At 37.8% G+C, this 19,292-nt stretch overlaps 2 protein-coding genes across 2 annotated transcripts; one reads left to right on the forward strand and one right to left on the reverse strand.

The window, feature by feature from the left end:
• Positions 1–150: 150 nt before the first annotated feature.
• On the reverse strand, positions 151–7,006 carry LOC146464803 (beta-2 adrenergic receptor-like). Its single transcript, XM_085129522.1, has 2 exons — positions 6,656–7,006; positions 151–3,044 (listed from the first exon to the last, which is right to left on the reverse strand). The coding sequence occupies exon 2, from the start codon at positions 2,931–2,933 to the stop codon at positions 1,956–1,958; it is 978 nt and encodes a 325-aa protein (XP_084985648.1). The 5' UTR covers positions 2,934–3,044; positions 6,656–7,006; the 3' UTR covers positions 151–1,955.
• LOC146464804 (beta-2 adrenergic receptor-like) lies at positions 6,293–18,291 on the forward strand. Its single transcript, XM_085129533.1, has 2 exons — positions 6,293–6,351; positions 16,435–18,291. The coding sequence occupies exon 2, from the start codon at positions 16,560–16,562 to the stop codon at positions 17,508–17,510; it is 951 nt and encodes a 316-aa protein (XP_084985659.1). The 5' UTR covers positions 6,293–6,351; positions 16,435–16,559; the 3' UTR covers positions 17,511–18,291.
• The last annotated feature ends 1,001 nt before the right edge of the window (positions 18,292–19,292 follow it).

The raw sequence follows: 19,292 nt of genomic DNA on the forward strand, positions 1-19,292 counted from the left end.
GTCATTTCTGGGCTATGCTCTGAAAACAATAATTATTTTGAGTCTATCACAAAGCTATAACTGTAATAGAGGATAGATTGAGTTATGATTGTGTTGTAAACTCACTTTTCTTCCACCCATTTTGAAAACGTAGTCGCCGCAGCGATTTTAATATACAGATTTTTGCCTGTTATAAGACAAAGCGAATGTAGTTTACGGTCTTCCTTGACATTTTACGTTTCGCTTTGAAAACAGCAGCCATATACATTTATGAAGTAAACACACATCAATTTGCATATATGCTCAAACCGAAACACATGTCCAATATTAACCAGTAGCATTTGGACCAATCAGAATAGCTGTCTTTAAAATTTTTGATTACCACAAGTGATTGTTAATTGAGAACTTTTTTATTATTTGATGACAATTTTTTTATGTTAGTTAAAGAAATCAGAACTAGCCATAGCAACAGTCGCAATACATACAGAGAACAATAGGACTCTTCTGTAAATCACTTTACGGCGACGTTTGTATCCTTGCTTTTTTATTTCAAGTCTGAAATTACCAATAGCATTTACACAGCAATTTTTTTAACGGGGTAAATAATTTACGCAAAATGATTTCGTTCTGATACGTTTAGGGGATACTAGCTTCTCTCTTCTTGTTTCGCCCGCTCTACTTTCTCTCAAGAGAAAAAAAAGACTTTCCTCACACAGGCGTCATCTTGGTCAGTTGTTTTCGCTGACTTTCACTCATACACAGTTTCTCCAACTAGCCCAGTGTAGCACTGGCGTGCTAAATACTTTGACACTAAATAGTATTTTTATGTAATGTTTAAAAAAACGAGCAGGAGTGTTTCATCGGGTTTAAAACCACGAGGCGCAGCCGAGTGGTTTTAGACCCGATAAAAACACGTGCTGCGAGTTTTTTGTACGGCTTCAAAAACGTTCCTGCCGAAAGCGTGTGTGAATAAGCCATTTTCATGATGGCGTCATTTTACTACAACTACCAGAATTCATTTTGTTTTCCTTTTCAAATTCAAATTTCGTAAGCCCAGTGGACAGCGAAGAATAATAGCTCTAATGCATGAGAAACAAAAAACCAGAAGGATTTTGGTAGTTGAAGTAAAATGACGCCATAGTGAAAATGTCCTATAGAGTTCATAACAATTATGCTTTTGTGAACGTTGGAAATAAGCATACGAGAAAAACACCACATACTAATGAGGAGTGTTTTATCAGTTGACAAAACACCGCATACTAACGAGGAGTGTTTTATCAGCTGATAAAATACCGCATACTAATAAGGAGGAGGTTTATCGATAGAAAGTCACCGCACGTGATGCATTATCGACTATTTGACAGGTCAATGGGCTTATGAATTACATTAAATTTTGAATAAACTGAGATTTTTCAGTCGTTGCTCCCATTCACACTCTCTTCCTGGAACATTGTATTTCTACATTTTAGTCAAGCATTTTAGTATTAAAATCAATTTTAACTTCTTATTTTTGGCACTATATGATAACATGTGCATATTAATACAACTGTTACTTATTTATGACTCAGTCGTTATGGATCAATTTTCCAATGAGCTCACTGGTGCACCGTGAAACTGATCCAGCTGATCAGAGGCTTGACATCTGATTCCCTAACCACAAGGTCACACCGCCTCGTCTCCCTTAATGTTTTAGACCGAGTCAGCATATTATTTCTAATCAAATTAATGAATTCATTGTTTGATTGATGGCTGTCTGATTGATTGATTGGTTGGTTGATTGATGGATTGATTGACGTTTTGATTAATGCTTGATTGCTTTTACCTCCTGACTTGAATTGAAATTACTATTCTCTTATTTTCTATTTGTATTTGAAATAACCAGGAAGCGATGGTCTTTATCCAACTCATTAAGGCCCCAATTTACCAACTTTAAGGCCTTTTAACTCGGATGAGGAACGATGCAATATAGTTTCGGTTCATTCCATTTGAAAGCCACTTTTTGTTGCTACTGTTGACCTAAATGCGTCACCAGTCATTTCTTCTGGGAGTAGGCGATTTGTCAAGCAGAGAAGTGCCTTAAAAGCTCCTCTGAATTCCCGGTTCATTACAGTGTAAATTATTGGATTTAAGAGAGAATTTCCGTAGTGCATCCATTTAGTGACCATGATAACTTCTACTTTCACAAGAGGGCAGTCGTGAGACGGATCACATAAGCTGTAAATCATATTAAGCGTGACAAAGGGGAGCCAGCAGATCACAAAGGCACCTACGACCACTGCAAGCGTCTTAGCGGCTTTGAACTCCTTCAGAAAGTTGTTGTGACTTCTAGCGTACTGAGCAGGCGCAATAGCACGTATTTGTCTAATCTGACGCAGTGCCACTTTAAATATAATTGAATACGCGGAGATTATGACCAGCAGTGGAACGCAAAAGCACATGATGAATACAATCAGGTTGAAAATGCGCTCGGCAAAGAGAAGAAAGCTTGCAACAGCCACACTGATAGAATAGATCCAAACACCAGTGATCATGGCTGTCGCTTTTCGTGGAGTCATCCAATGTGAATACTGTAAAGGATTCTTGATACAAAGAACTCGATCAAAGCTTATCGCCATTAGATTCATAATCGATGCTGTTCCTATCAGAATGTCCACCATGGTCCAAGCACGACTTAGCGTTGCTCCAAGTACCCACGTGGGTCCGGTAAGGAGGTATGCTACCCACACGGGCATCGAGAAAAGGGCCACGCAGAGATCGGTACACGCGAGCGACACCACGAAGGCGTTCGTAAGAGTACGCATACGTCTGTGAAGTACAAATGCCAAAATGACGAGGACATTGCCAAATATGGTGGCCAGGATCAAGATGATGGTGAAAGTAGCTGTACCTGCGCGGAAAGCCTCTGGGAAAGTCTGAAGTATGCTCGTTGTGTTTGCAGCGCTCCGGTTTGACATCCTTTGGTTGTTCGCTTGTCTTTTAGGTTATTGTTATTTAACTCGGTAGAATGTGCCTCAATTGAAAATAAAATCACGCAGTGTACTTGGGAATTAAGTCTTGACTATAAACTGCAAATTAAACCAGACAAGAAAATGGAATAAAATTAGGGCATCTTAGACATAAAACCTTTCCAAAACATCGGCTGGTAACTTTAGGTTGGAGTATATATCGCAAATGAAAAAAATAATTGGGTACGACGCTGTCAGATCAGCCTTGCAGTTATTTGAACTACTAAACGGAACATGTACGATTGTGACAGCGAGAATAACAAAAGACAGCAACTTGATTACTTATGCAAAAACTGATTTATTATCAAGATGAACTGATGCGAAGTCAGGTGGCCTGTGTTAAGATTACTTTTAAGAAAATCTTGAAAGAGTTCTAGATTACGAGTAGTTCTCTTTTCAGTTTCTCTCAGGGATGAGTAGGAGAGCAAGCGAACGATCGTTCGTGAACGTGGTCCGCTTTACTATACCTGAGAGAAATAAGAGAACACCCAGTCTAAAAATTCGAACGTTGAAATCAAAGTGGTCAAAGCGAAATCGAAAGAAAAATGAACGAAAGTGGGAAGCAGGGATGGCGCAGTGGTGAAAGCACTCGCCTTCCACCAATGTGGCTCGGTTTCGATCCTCGGACTCGGCGTCATAGGTGGGTTGAGTTTTGTTGTTGATCCCCGTCCTTGTTCCTATGGAGAGGTTTTTCTCTGGGTGCTCCGTTTCCCCGTCTCCTCAAAAACCAACATTTTCAAATTCCAATTCGATCTGGATTATTGCCAACCGAAGCTCTTTATCATGAGCCTCTGGCTCGGGACCTTGCACAAGCATTCCCGCTGTTATTGACATGAAATAAATTATTTTACTTTTAGTTTAAAGAGATGGTCAGTACGCTTACCGGTTTCAATTTTCATTTGGAGACTGCCGACATTTCTTTAGGCTAATATCAAATTACTTTTATAGAAACTGGTTCAAATTATTTTATAACCACAATGTTAACGTCGGCTCATTTTTTTACTTTACGGTGACTGGTATTAATGTGCAACTGAGACAACAGTAAATCACGGGTTGAAAGCATCCGGCATTTTACAGTCCTATATTTACTCTTAATCACGACAGCAGTAAATCAAGGATGAAAGTCACCACAATATTTGACGTATTTTCTTCCGGATTTCTGTTCCTGAATACAACAGCATTAATTAAATTTCGGAGCCCTCTTTCCAGGAACGGAACACGGGAAACAGTTTAGTTTAAATTATACCTCGGAAGAGCCATAAATAAAGAAGGCTACAACGAGAAAGAAACGAAGTAGTTTTTTCAGGTCAAACTGCAAAATATTTATGATCCTCATACTGTTCGGTAAATAATTCTCCGTGGTCGTAAAAAATGATTCCAGAAGTGGGCTGCAGTAATTTCACAAGAAAGCTGCAGCTTAAGGAAGGTGCCTCTTTTTTCTACTGCATGCACATAGGTTCTGCGCGTCTCGGGATGCTTCAGTATTTATTGTTACTTTCAATTTATCGCCGTCACCATTTCTCATTCGCTATCCAGTTCTAAAAACTAACTAAAGTAACGTCAATGTCTGATCGACGGCGGGATTAGAGGGACATCGGTTTCTAAAAGTGAACCTACGGCCCCTTTAAACTTCAATCCATTCATTTTTCATAAGGGATTTAATCAGGAGCCATTTGATAGATTGTTCACCAGGACCTCTAACTAATAGTTTTCCGGTGCGGTGGTGCTTGATCATGGAAGCAATTCCTTTCAGCTTAGACTCGTTTTCATCAGTAAAGCGGCTAACCGTGGTGTAAAGGACGCACTGTGTATGTTAAATCTGTGAATATTCCCCTGGACAACTTCCTTCGCAAATTAACTCAAAAGCAGGGCTGAAGGAAGGGTATAGGGAGGTCCGCATTTTAATAACCTTAAAAATCGTTCTGTTTAGATTGGAACAACTCTGCACCAAGAACTTGGCCTCAACTGAAGATCTTTCTTTAACCGGTTATGTTGACAAAATTCGATGGACATTTCTGTGAAAAATACCATAAAATTTCAACTAATTATTATAAAAAATCTCAGCGGAACCCCTTTTGCTGATAAGTCCCCCAAATATAAGCCTATGAATTGTGATCATTAGCTGTTTTAAGCTATTAGCTTAGTGTTCGAATAATAAATATCTCAGAAAAAAACCCTCCAAAAGACCTTTGAACGAATATTAGACGAGGGCTTCACTGAATTTTACGGTAGCTTTGATAAAAGATAACCTCGAACATCCTAGAAGGTGTCGCCAAATTTCACATTTCCATGAACCGAGTCACTGGATGCTCTTTGCGATGACGTTGCATGCTGATTTTATGTTCATATATTGGAATTACCTTCCCCTTAAAAGGATTGTAACTTATATTCTTGGATGAAGGACAGTAAGTGAAAACTTTAAAGCCGTGAGAGAAATAAAAAATTCAGTAGATCACAAAAAAATGATATTATCAAAGCGACAGAAAGCCGTAAAACCACTGAAGAGCTATAGTTACGAATTTATAAGGAATGGCACGATTTACATTCAAGATGGAAGGTCGATATTTTATTAACATTGGTATGTTAAATTGTTTTCTACTTCTAACATTGAGCCAAAAGAAAGTTTAAGAAAAATTAATTTTGGGAATTTCTTGTCACTTAAAACATATTCCCAACGAAATCGGAAATCAAGATAGGTCTCTAAATCTTCCTAAAGCTCTTAGTCGACACTGTATTGTCACAATAAAAATTAAAAGTATATTATAATCCTACTTTACAATAGCAGTATTAAATATTTCCGCCTAAAGGTGGAGAAAGAATGCTCAAAAGAACACAGACCTTGTGATAGCTTTTTTTATAAGCATAATGTCTGACTTAAAAATATTTAAAAGCATCGAATTAAAAATTCGTACGAAAACTGAGTCGTTCCCCCTGAAAGCCCGAACTGCGAACCAGCAAATTGCTTAATGAAATAAAAGCTTTCTCTTGTTTAAAATGCGCCAAACCTCTAAGCATTTCAGTCCATTTCAAAGAAATCAAACGCGTTGAAAGCCAGTTTCAGTGGGTTAGGTAAAGTATTTATTTGCCAATATGTCTGCATTAACTGTATTACCGCGCACTATATTGGTCTAAGTGTCATGCAGTAATTTCCGTGATAGCCTTCTAAGTAACCATATATCATGAACTGTCCGTTTAAAATGAACGTAATGGCAGTACAGATCATGTTAGGTTTTTTGAAAATGCCGAAATGAATATTTAGTAACTTGATGATGACTTTTTATTTTCAAGAAAACAATTTATATTTACCAGCATAGAGGTTAAATGAGTTCCAGACTTGGCCGTATAACTCAAGCTTAAGTTTTTTAAGGTAAGGAGAGAGAACTACATGATGGAACTAGGGTATGGTACATTAGAGCAGTTAATTGCAGTTCAGGTTTCACCAAATTAAAAGTTGCATGGAAATGCCTAAAAGAAACCCCGCGCAAAAACTAAAAGGCACTACGTAAAGCAAAAACGTTTCCAGGTTAAAATCTTGAAGGAAAAGACGCTTAACTGAGCATAGTCAGTTTTGATATTTAAGCTACACTTTTACTCGGAACCCACAAGTATGCTTGCTTTGGTCACAAATTCAAGTCGGATGTGCAGAAATCGTAAAGCTAATTTATACTCACCAGTAAGTCAGTCTTTGAGGTTTGGAGTTCAGTTCACCCCTTTCTGGCCGGCAACGGCTCGGGTGTCTTTTCCATGTTACGCCGTTCCTCTATACAATCACTCGTTCTTTCAGACGGTTAATACAACAGCTAAAACGAGAAATGAATCCAGAAAGAGTCGGGTAGGTTGACTTGTGCATGTAATGAGCACACTACAAAGAGCAAACTGCGATTTTATCAATAGAAAGTAAATCGCAGCTTAATCACAATAAGTCTTTAGGATTTACAATATCAGTTGTCTTTCCACTTTCCAAAGTCAAAATTTTGCCCGTTAATCCCTAGATTTGGAGAAATGCACGTTTTCACAATTTCATAATCAGCCAGTCAAATATCTTTAATTTATCTTCCGCCCAACTAAATCGCCAGTTTGACGTGCGAGGAACACTTTCCCTACTTCGTTTGAGAGATATTTTTCTTTGAACATGTCATCTATCAGAGTGATCTTGAAAGCAACGCGTTTGTTGGTCACAGATAATTATTACATCAGATAAATTGACAGAGTCATATCACATAAAATTTGCATTTAAGCCTTGTTGTTGAAGTCGACAAAAAAGAAGCTGTATTTCCATTGACCAAGGAGTAAGAGCCCTATTCCTCAGTAATTTTCTGCCAGCATAAAAAATGAACATGTCTGAGTGAAACTGTTTGGTCCGCACAACCGAACAAACAACAATCATTAGTTTGAAAAGTTCAAAGCCCTCGTTTTTCTCGAAACTGGAAACTAATTATTATTTCCTGAATTTATGCGCTCCTTTTTCAATGGGATTTGTTCCGAAATCACTCACCTTAATTTCAGCAGAAAATAATGTAAAAATTCTTAAATATGGCGCTGATCAGTCTTTTAATTTTTATCTATAAGCTTTATTATGAAGAACTTGTCATCAGTTCTTTAATTAACTATTTTTCCCCTTTCGATCCTTTTCTTACTTTTTTCCACTCCTGGCTAACCTGTGCGCTTTGCCATTTCAAGATGACGAGTAATCATATCAACAAAAAAGGTAAACCAAGGCCACCATTGCACTGGTCCGCCAAAATTACACCGGTACTGCAGGCTAATGCATTTTAAAGCTTGTAGTCTTTGTTATTCTTGAAAGAGCAGATGAGGTAAGGCTAACATGGTTTGGTAAGGAATTTTTTGCTTCTGTCCTTAAATGTGTAACAGTCTTCCGTCTGAGTCTTCCTAGCTTCGCGATAACTCATGCTGTCATCTGATCTGATCTGATCTCGCGTGGTTTCGTTTTACTCAATTGCAATCAACAAATGAGCGTCGAGCAGCAATCCAGGACAGTCCTGTTTTTCACCTTCAACCATTTACTGTGACTCCGAATCTGACCTTGTGACAAACATTTTCTTTATGTATGGGTACATGATATTTAAAATCTCCTTATTGCATAGTAAAAGTAAAACAAAAAACAAAAACAAGCAAGACGACGCTTCATTTTTTTTTTTTTTTCACAAATTAAAAATCAGAAGAATTAAGCAGGCCTGGGCATAGCGCCTGGGAGAGCAGTCGACACCTTTTCCGGCGCTTTCTCCACTTTTGGCAAAAAAAAATCGACAAAAAATCTCCCAAGAGTTCCTTTGTTCCTTTTTGTCCTTTTTCTTTTTCAAGATTGTCATCTGGCTTGCGCGCATTTGATTCAGAGTAATTCAGTCCTAATGCATCATGCCTGAAAAATGACCCAGTGAGTCGTATGATAATATAATTATATTGTTTTTTCCCCGCTTGCCGACCGGCACAGATTTCAATATATTAGTATATATTTCCGCATACTATACAAACTACAAAACAGACTGTTCACCGTTAACCGCTATTTCGGCCATGGTTAGTTTCTTCTTATGTCCCTGGCAGACCCCACATCCCGCATGAAGTTCATAAAGCCCAACCTGCGTTCTGTGGAAGTTTATTTTGGACCATTATAATTAGAGAAGAAAAGTGACGACGTTTCGAAGAAAAAAGTGCGGAGTACTTCAGCTGGGGCAATTAGTTTTTCACGGCTATGACATTCACAAGATTACCACAGGTGTAAGGAAAAACTGAATAGATTAGAATTCAAACCTTTACAGTTATAGTCAGTTGCAACTCCAGACCTCTAGCTTCTAGAAGCATGGCTCAAGATAGAATCGATACGAAAGAAAACTCACCGCGATTCTGCACCATTATTCAGTATACTGTTGCTCAAACCTGTATACTAAACCGTTGCTCGACCGCTCACAGTACTTAGAAAGGTTAATAACCCCCAAATGCCAAAAGCATTTGCTTTTTACTATTCACCTGAAATGGATCTCTTATAGTTTGGAGGCTGGTTTAATCTGCTGGGATTTTCCTGTATCGTACAATTATGAATTTCAAGGTGTTAAAGTGATTTCCTTAATCAATCACTTTTGACTCACAAATTTAATTTAAGTTGAGGTAACACAGGTGTTGGTCTCAAATTCTTTCCCATGGAGCAATTGACTTAAAACTAAAGAACTGGCCGAATTTCAATGGAAGCCAGCCTCCTGCACTTTTAAATTGTAGAGAGCTGATTCATAACGATCCATTAGGGCTTTACCTTCAGTAAAGGTAAGTTTAACACTGACAAGCACGAAAATTCTATTCCTTTGCAAAACCTTTACTTTGTTTTCCTTTTCTTTTTGAAAGCTATTGATATTTTAATTTAAAAATTACAAATCCGTCAGGGAAGCTACTTTACCATATTTCCATAATCGGATGCTTGAGGGAATTCAACATGAGAAATAGTGCAACTGTAACGTTGCAAAATTTGACTCCGCCTTACGCGAAGGAATATTCTACCAGATAAATTGCTCAAAAGTGTACGATATTACATGGAATGCGTGGCCTAATAAGACCGAATACAATAAATTTAATTAGAACAGGGAATGTGAGATACGCTTGGTAAAACCTTTTATAGTCAGTTACACCAAAACTGACTATAATTCAGTCATGTAATTTTGAAGAAGTATAGTTGTTTGCGTCGGGCGCTGATAGTGTTGTTAAAAGTTCAGTTTATAATTCAAACCTGAATTGTAGTAAGAGTTTATTATTGAGCAGTATACCCTACTCTTTTCCCCTATCATTACAATAGATTTCGCCCTTTTAATTTGCTGAACTGAACGTAATGTTTTCCGTAAAGACTTGACCTCGCTTAAAGTATGGTTTGCATGTGTCCTTACTCAGCTTACTAAAATGCTTGTTGATGGAATTAAATGGGAATACTGAGGACTTTGGCAAAGTTTAGAGTGTGTCATAAAAAGAAAGACTGAACGCAAGCTTCAGTCTTCATTGTTCTTCTGGATACCAAACTGACTCTTGTTTTTAATCAATTAAATACTGAAATCGGTAATTTTGAACCGTGCTAAATTAGAGAAACATTTTTTACATGCCCCAGAAGTGGGACGAACAATTTTTTTGTTGATTGATCTAAAAAGTGAAACGTAAATATTTTTCCTAAGTTAGAAGTCGCGCCAGTGCCAAACGGAGCTGAGCAAAGTCAGCAAAGTGCGTCGAGTTTCGGCGATGTAATTAAGGAGTACCAAGGGACCTGACATGGCGCGAAAACGTCAAAAACACAACGAAAAAGCAGTCGCACTTGATTTCCATAAGAACTATACACAAAAATATTAATATGACGTGGTTGTTAAGAGATTTAACACACAACGAAGAATCTTGAGGAAATTCGAGCGAAAGAGATGAGTAATCTTAACTTTGAAATCGAGCGATATTAAAAAACACGCTAAATCTGGCGGTAGATTTTCGAAAAAGAAAGACGATGTAGTCTAAGTATGAAAAACGAGAACGAAAGCAAAGATCCAAAACTGATCCGCAGTTTCTTTTCATCTTGATATTTGTATTCTGACTGAGATGAAACATGTTTAAATATATATTGATCTTTCAGCGGTTATTTCGAAATTAAAAATGTTCAGATTCGAATTTCCTAAGATGATAATAGAGAGATTCGCATTGAATGTTTACTACATGCGAAATGGAAGCAATTAAGCCAATTTGTGAGCTCAAGATATGAAATTTATATTGATCTGATTTTCCGGGTTTTTAGCCCGATAGTACAAATTCAGGCAATTTATTAAAACTGAGTAGAAAATAGCTTACCTGCAAATATTAACACTGAGCGGGCGGTTCCTCCACGTTCAAGCATTTGTTCGTTCCTTTTCACTTCTTACATTTATTAGACCTAATATTCCGTCAATTCAAACTGTTCTGATTGACTTTGAATGAACTATGCAAATTTCAATATGTATTTCTATCTGACCTTAATTGACTATGCATCGCTGATTATGACACCCCTGAAGTACTAATTAAATTATATATTGGTTCACCAAATATGTTTCCAATAGTCACCCTTACAAATGCACAAAAAGTGTTAATAAAAATAACCCAGAAATAAAAACATGAAATTTGAATTCTTGTTATATTACAAAATCGCCACAACGAATACACCACCCTGGGACAACGTTTGCTCTTTTCGGCTGATATCTGCTTTTGTGGTCTAAGAGCATTCACTAGATGAGAATTTTTCAGTGCAACATTTTTCAGTTTAAATCTGACAATTTGCATTCTAGACCTCTGGTTTCCCTTATTACTAAATGTTAAGCCTTCATTGACTGAATGCACAGGATCTTAAAAATCATGAAAAAAAAAACCATGAGATTTTTCATAAATCTGAACGACTTTCACTCCTGCAGTAGGGTTTCATGAGACTGGTTGAAAGCTTTGTTATTACAACTCTGTAGAATTGGTAAATTTTCACCAGGATTTTTAAGAAATAGTTCAGTCATATTGTTCACTGGCATAAACAGCAGCAACAGATATTGGAAGAACACACAAGAAATCTTGCAAAACACGACCCTGAGGAGCCACAGCTATTAATATAAGCTTATTGCCAACAATGGCTAGCCCGGACGTTATCAACAACCAAGTGATATATTTACAAGCACAATCAATTTATAACCAAGCTTATTATTCAACACATTGTGACACTGCCCGAATATGGTCATGGTGCACGTCGTCCGTAGTCAAAAGATATCCTGCGATATACGTAATTTCGTGTGTAGGGGGAGAAATATTGCAAAACTAATGAAGATCGTCTCCAGCTTTCAGTCTGCAAGAAAACTGCGCTTTGTTATCAATGTGTTGAACAACAAAACAATTATCCTGCTCAATCTTGAGGAATATCCTTGATTTTAGCCAACTCGGCCTACTATACGGCCTCGTCGGTTAAGGATCAAGCGATATTCCGCGCGATTTCGCGGGATAATGGTTAAATATAACCATAACAAAGACTGTAACAATTTTTATTGTCTATCCGGCTCATCTCTTTTCGCATTGTTTCTTCATGAACACCGGAGAGTGTCATCGATTTCAAGCCGGTTCAAGGTGACTGAGAGGCAACTTATGATATAGTTAGCATTGGTAATGGGCTACACCCTTGATCGCCGTGGACTTTTTTGTAACTCTGTAATAAGTTTTAAGAAAAAGACGACACTTTTAAGCTTAGCGGAAAACGTGTTTCGACAGAAACAACTTTCATCGTGAGTTACACTGAGAGAATGAATTGAATAGATGTTACATGGAATGCATGACATGAATAAATGTATCAGTAGACATGAAAAGAGCACTTGTGGAGAAATAAAAATAAAAAGAAAGGGACAAATTAACATGTTGAAGTTGTTGATTTAAAGCGGGCTTCTCCCAAATGTTACAGCAGCTTGAATAAAATATTGCCCTGGCAAGTTTAAAGGGGAAGTATCATAGTTTTTTTTTTACCTCTTTTCTTAAAAATGGTGATACAAGACCTTAACTTAGCTACAAAATAATTCTAGAACAACGAGAGGAATGAAATTAACTCAATTCTTGAAAGGAACATCTCTTGATCTGTTCTAACGCATTTTGGAAACAAAACTGCGAGAACTTGAAAAAAAATTAGCCTAATATTTTTCAAGTTTGAATCCATTCCGACTTACTCTGTCTCTGACTAGAGGCACTAATCGACCGTTTTGCTTTACTGGGATGATAATTTATAACAAAACTAGACAATTATTTTCTTGTTTCTATTGACATGCAGACAAACATTTTTGGGTTTTCAAAGGACATCAACTTCTCGTGATACTTCCCCTTTAAGCTTGTTTGCCTCCCTGTGGTAACGTTTCCTTTCATTCCAACAACGTACCACTACTGTAACCTTCTTTTTAGTCGCTGTTCCCTTTTTTTAACTCGATAAAGGAGGGATGGTTTATATGCTTTTTGTCCTTTCCATCTCCAAATCTTGGACATCTGGTCACATGGGAAATTAGAGACCGTTTACTGAGATGAAAAGACAGGGTACCAGTGACGTGGTAATCCAAGTCTAAAACACCAATAAAAGCGCGTTTGGCCCTACTGTAAACGGCTGCCAGTGTTTCTCTGTTTTAATCTTGAAAATCATTCTTAACTTTCGTTAATGACTAATAGGAGAAAGAAAGAAATGATCTTTAGTCATAAATTATCTATTCTTTCACAGAAACACTGTATCATATGACCAAAAAAAAAATCGGTTTCATCCGGTAACCCGGATGAAATGTCTCCAATTCAAGGAAAACACAAGCTTTGGTATTCAGGCTAGCCCATCAACTCGATCATACAGTATCTTGGGGAAGGCTACTGTGATCCAAAAGAGTAATTGTGGGTAACCACGCGTTTTACAAAGATATTTAAAAAGATGCCAGACATTGTTATGTATACTAAAGCTTTTTGGAATTGCTGTTTCTTAATTAGTCCAAAATGCATTGTTACCTCCAATTTTCTATAAATTTAAGCAATAACCTAACTCTTCATGATATGAATCAGTCACAAAAATGACCTGTTTAATTATTCGAGGAACTCACCATCTGTTTAAAAACCTCTAAAAAACCTACTTAATTTTGTAGTCGAATAGTCCTTATTAAGAATATCGTTTAATTTCGATTCAAAACGGTTGACCTTAACTGGGCATGCGCCGAGCAAGGGACGGGAACTGCGTCCACCATCCCCCGACCATCCCCCGCAAGGTAATACTGAAGAAGAACGGGCGCGCTTTTCGACACATCTGATGGGAATCGATATATATATTTCCATAACCGTGAAATCAGCCTCACTTCTTTTATAAAATCATTAAGTCTTGTTCTGTCTCAGCCAGTCTATAGACAAAAGTTTCTTTTGCATGCAACGCAGATGCTTTTTCTGGATCGTCACGCAATGTTGGAATGTTTCACCCATATTTGTAGGGAAAGTTATTGAAATCAAACCACGTTTGCTTAGTACAAGAGAACATAAAGTCGAAAAGTGTTTGGTCTCAGCCCTAGCGATGAGCCCGAAATAGCGTGAAAAAGTATTTGTCTTCTATTTTATGGATCTTTAGCAGTTAAAAAAATTCGTCTTCATGAGTTGCCTCACAGGGTCTTTGATTCCAACGATATAATCCCCAAAAGAAAGGCACTGAATCAAATGGCGTTTCAAGAAGCCATTTAAATTACCAAAATAGAAATGGTTTTCCGTAATCACCCTGAAGCTTCGGTGGCCTTTTAATTCCTTGCAATTTACAAAAATATCTTGTTACAGCTGGAGAAACTAGAGAATTTAAAACTGAACATTGACTGGGCGACAATTCTGTGTTGGCTACTTAGTTTAATTTATAAAGCACGGTAAAAAGGAGCCACATTTCCAAATTAATGTTCTGAGAAGAAGTACTTTCTATCAGGTACGATTTTTTTCCTGTTTGTGCATGTGAGACATAAAGTGAAGAACGGAATCTTTAGTGTATTTTAAGTTGGTATAAACAGCTAGCCCCCCCTGTGTGATTCAAATGGCGTTTCAAGAAGCCATTTAAATTACCAAAATAGAAATGGTTTTTCGTAATCACCCTGAAGCTCCGGCCGCCGGCTAATTCCTTGCAATTTACAAAAATATCTTGTTACAACTGGAAAAAGTAGAGAATTTAAAACTGAACATTGACTGGATGACAGTTCAGTGTTGGCTACTTAGTTTAAGGCACGGCAACAAGGAGCCACATTTCCAAATTAATGTTCTGAAAAGAAGTATTTTCCAGCAGATACGAATTTTTCCTGTTTGTACGTGTGAGACAATTATAAAGTGAAGAACGGAATCTAGTACAGTTCAGTAAGTTGGTATAAACAGCTAGCCTGCCTTGTGTGTAATGTCATCAGCATTAGGAAAAGGATATTTAGTTTTATTTTCCAATTGAAGCCTTTCTGTAAACATTTTAGACATTTTTTTTTAACTAAAATACGGATTTTCTCAGTTATCGTAGACAAACTGTCGGCAATAACTGACAAATGCTTCCTCAATAGAGTGGCTACCCACTTAGGCTTAAAAGTACAATTTTCGTAGGCAAATATTAACAATAAGATGAACATCATGTGGCAATGAACAAATTCGCCGGTTCCTTGCGTTGTCGTAGAAGCGTTAGTAGCAATTGAATGTAAATGTCGGAAAATGCCGTAAATTTCATTTTCAGTTCCACGTTACAGCGTCATTTGCCAATTTTCCAAGGAACATTTAGTTCCTGTAAGGGAATCACGTACACAGGCATACGCCTAAATTCAGTTTGGTATTTATTTCTCGGCCATTTCTCAGAGTACATGCAACCGGAAAATCATTTGCGTCCACGTACCCAAAAATTATGAACATTTAAGTTTAAGAACTCTTTTTGTTTTACGTTTGTCGCGTTCAACTATTACCTGATGTTCATCTTTAATGCATACGGATGTTTGCCCACAGTCGGACAAACATGAAACCTTTTGCGTGCCTGTAGCCGCGTCAAACTTTGATTAACTACTGCCGCGAAAACTCTTTACTCAGACAATTTATGCTCTTAAAACTGAATAAAAACGGACTTATTAAAAACACAAGACAGCTATAAAGTGTCTTCTAAAGTAACTTATAATAGTAATTTCTCACCAGTCAAGGAAAGCTTACTTCAGCTGCTCTGACAAATCTGCAAACTCTGTCGCTGGTAAGCACAAATTTATTTTCTTTTAACTATTTCTATCATTCCCTAGCTACTTTCAATACTTTTTTAAACTTAAAAGGTAGGAAAATGAGAACTAATTATAAGATAAAAAGAAAACACGTTTTCTCTTGTATCTCTTCTACAGTATTACAACTGAAGGTGTAATGTACTGAGACTACTACGAGTTGCTTTCAATCTGAAGGCAAATTAAAATTTTTTATCTTCCATCACCAGGAACTTTAAATTCCTGAAATCTGAACGAAACGTTTTCACTCAAAACGTCCATACATATACACATATAATCCTTATTTAAACAAGATAGTGGTTTAAGTATATATACCCATGTTTATGGGGTCGTGTTCTATCAAATCAACTACTAAAATTAAGACAATATATAGGAGACATTAATTCAACTCGTGTAGCTTTTAAAATGCGAGTTTTGTGAAAACTGCTTCACCATCGGATAATGCAATTCCAGAGTTTCCATACCATATGCCTGAGAAGTTGCGGGCATTAGATCGTCTTCTGTTCTTTCTTACAAAATGAAATCAGCAAGATTTAGCAATATTTCTTGGCTGTTTTTGATTAAACGCACAATTATTCCACTGGCGCTTATTGTAACAATCTTCTTACACCACACCTCAACCACAAAAACAAACCAGCAAACAACAAAACAACAATAACAAGCAAGATGTCCTAACTTTTACCTTGATTGCATTTTGTTTTTGTTTACAGAAGGCTGTTTACACTGATTGTCTTGGTAGTACACATTTACTTCAAGCTCTCATCTTGAACATTGTTAAATCAGGACGTTAAAAAAGATAATTGATCGATCAGCGAATTTACAACCCTAATCGAGGATGTCAAACATCAGTGCTCTGAACTCAACGAACGCACGTCAAACTTTCCCAGTGGCTTTCCGCGCAGGCACGGCTACTTTCACCATCACCTTGATCCTGGCCACCATATTTGGCAATGTCCTCGTCATTTTGGCATTTGTACTTCACAGGCGCATGCGTACTGTTACGAACGCCTTCGTAGTGTCGCTCGCGTGTACCGATCTCTGCGTGGCGCTTTTCTCGATGCCCGTGTGGGTAGCATACCTCCTCACCGGACCCATGTGGGTACTTGGAGCAACGGTAATACGTGCATGGACCATGGTGGACATTCTGATAGGAACAGCATCGATTATGAATCTAATGGCGATAAGCTTTGATCGCGTTCTTTGTATCAGGTACCCTTTACAGTATTCACATTGGATGACTCGACGGAAAGTGACAGCAATAATCGCTTGCGTTTGGATCTATTCTATCAGTGTGGCTGTTGCAAGCTTTCTTCTCTTTACCGAGCGCCTTTTCAACCTGATTGTATTCATCATGTGCTTTTGCGTTCCATTGCCTGTCATTATCACAGCGCATTCAATTATGTTTAACACAGCTCTGCGTCAGATTAGACAAATACGTGCTATAACGCCTGCTCAGTACGCTAAAAGTCACAACAACTTTCTGAAGGAGTTCAAAGCTGCTAAGACGCTTGCAGTGGTCGTAGGTGCCTTTGTGATCTGCTGGCTCCCCTTTGTCACGCTAAACGTGATTTACAGCTTGTGTGATCCGTCCTACGACTGCCCTGTTGTGAAACCAGAAATCATTATGGTCGCTAAATGGATGCACTACGGAAATTCTCTGTTAAATCCAATAATTTACACTGTAATGAACCGAGAATTCAGAAAAGCCTTCATGGCGGTGCTCTGCTTAACAGATTTAATTCTCCCAGAAGACATATTTTTGGAAGCAAGGTCGGCTACAGTATAGTACATACTGGCTTCCAGACAGATTAGCTGGGGGAATTTTGAGCTTAAGCTTTCTGTCCACGCTGAAATTGCGTTTTCGATTACCTAAAAGAGAGCAGGTTTGCAAACTCTCAAAAGCAAGGAGAAAACGCTGTTTTCCTCATGTGGGAACGTTTGTGGACAGTCAGTGTTTATTTGCGTGGAAATGAATTATGATGCCGTTAACTAGTCCCTGCCAACTGGGATTCTTAACCATGTTATGTTTGTGTGCATTTGAATGTGTGTTTGTGAGTGGTTTGTTTCATTATTCCCAAAAAGACACCCAAGGGGAGAGGATGTTGTAATTAACAATTATCCACGAGCGCGCGTTGGATATGAGATGAAAGATAGCCAACGAGGCGCGTAGCGCCGAGTTGGCTATACTCATCTCATATCTAACAAGCGTGAGTGGAATAATTGTTTTATTAAAAAAAATCACGAAATATTGCTAGATTTTGCGGATTCCGCTTTGCAAGAACAATTAGAAGACAATTCAATGGTCTCTTTTTCTCGGGCATGGTATAATGGCTCACATATACCGTGGCCGCTAAGCCAATCAAATCGCTCGAATTGCATTATACAATGATCTAGTTTTTAATAATTAAGTATATTATTATATTGTTAAAGAGTGTTAGCACATTTCCCTGAAGGCAACCAGTGATGGCGGGTCCAGTTGATATGATAAATAAAAAGGTGAAAAAATAGATGAATGAAAAAATATTAATTCGTAAATCGGAAAGAACAAACACTTAAATTAATTTGGAGTTTCACGGAGATTTTGACTTTTCCTAGAGAAAATAGTGCTACTAAGAATACATTCAGTTTTTCACAAAAATATTCTAGAGCATGAAGAAATGAAATGAATTCTTGCGTGAGGAATAACTCATGATGTCTTCTGACGCGTTTTGGAAACTAAAATGCGAGGACTTGAAAAAAGTTACCCTAACGTTTGTTCTACAATATTGCACAAAGTATAAGTCATGAAAACACTTTTTTCCGACTCAGTTGTGTCAATAAATTTTGTCATTTCAAGACTGGTTTACGAGTGTGAGATAAGCACAAAAATAAGCACCAGGAGTTCCCACTATGCGATAATCACGAGCTCAAGACGACAAACGGACGTGTAGTTCTGCTAACCCAGTACTAACGTTTTTTCATAGCTAGCTCAAGTTTTCAATTAAACCCAAGCACAGGCAAAATTTCTGAAGAGTTTTATTTTTCCTTCTCATGGCAGATATAGGGGAGGGACCCAGCCCCCCGACCTTATTTTTGAGACCACAACCGAGGCCCGAAGGGCAAGGGCCGAGATATTTCGTTCCATGAAGAGAATTCAAGCTTTAGCGTTGTTAGGTCTAGTAAAATCCAAACTGAAACTTGGTTCAGTAAAGCAAATGTAAAACTGAAATCAAGCAAACTCGCAACGCTCTTAATTTACAACCTCGTTCCCAGGGTCTCTCCTCTTCACCTCCCAGGGAGCGTTCCTGGGACGTAAAGAGGAGAGACCCTGGGAACGAGGTTGCTTAATTTAGTCAGGTATGTTTGGCGCCATATTTCGAATTTCAAAAACTTGTAATACACGCATTGTCTGGGTAATAATTAGTGCCAGTTTAATTAGAAAAATCACCTTCTCTCATCGTCACTTTGAAGTCATATATGAAACACTCGAAAGCGTGTTTCATCAGATATCCAAATACTGAGAAGTAGGTTGAAGAAACAAGGCGCAGCAGCGTTTCTTTACAAGACTGCGCGAGGCGTTTGGATATCT

The sequence above is a fragment of the Pavona decussata genome, unplaced genomic scaffold (genome assembly GCF_977016875.1).
Source record: "Pavona decussata unplaced genomic scaffold, jaPavDecu1.1 SCAFFOLD_161, whole genome shotgun sequence".
In the NCBI taxonomy this organism is placed as follows: Eukaryota; Metazoa; Cnidaria; class Anthozoa; order Scleractinia; family Agariciidae; genus Pavona; species Pavona decussata.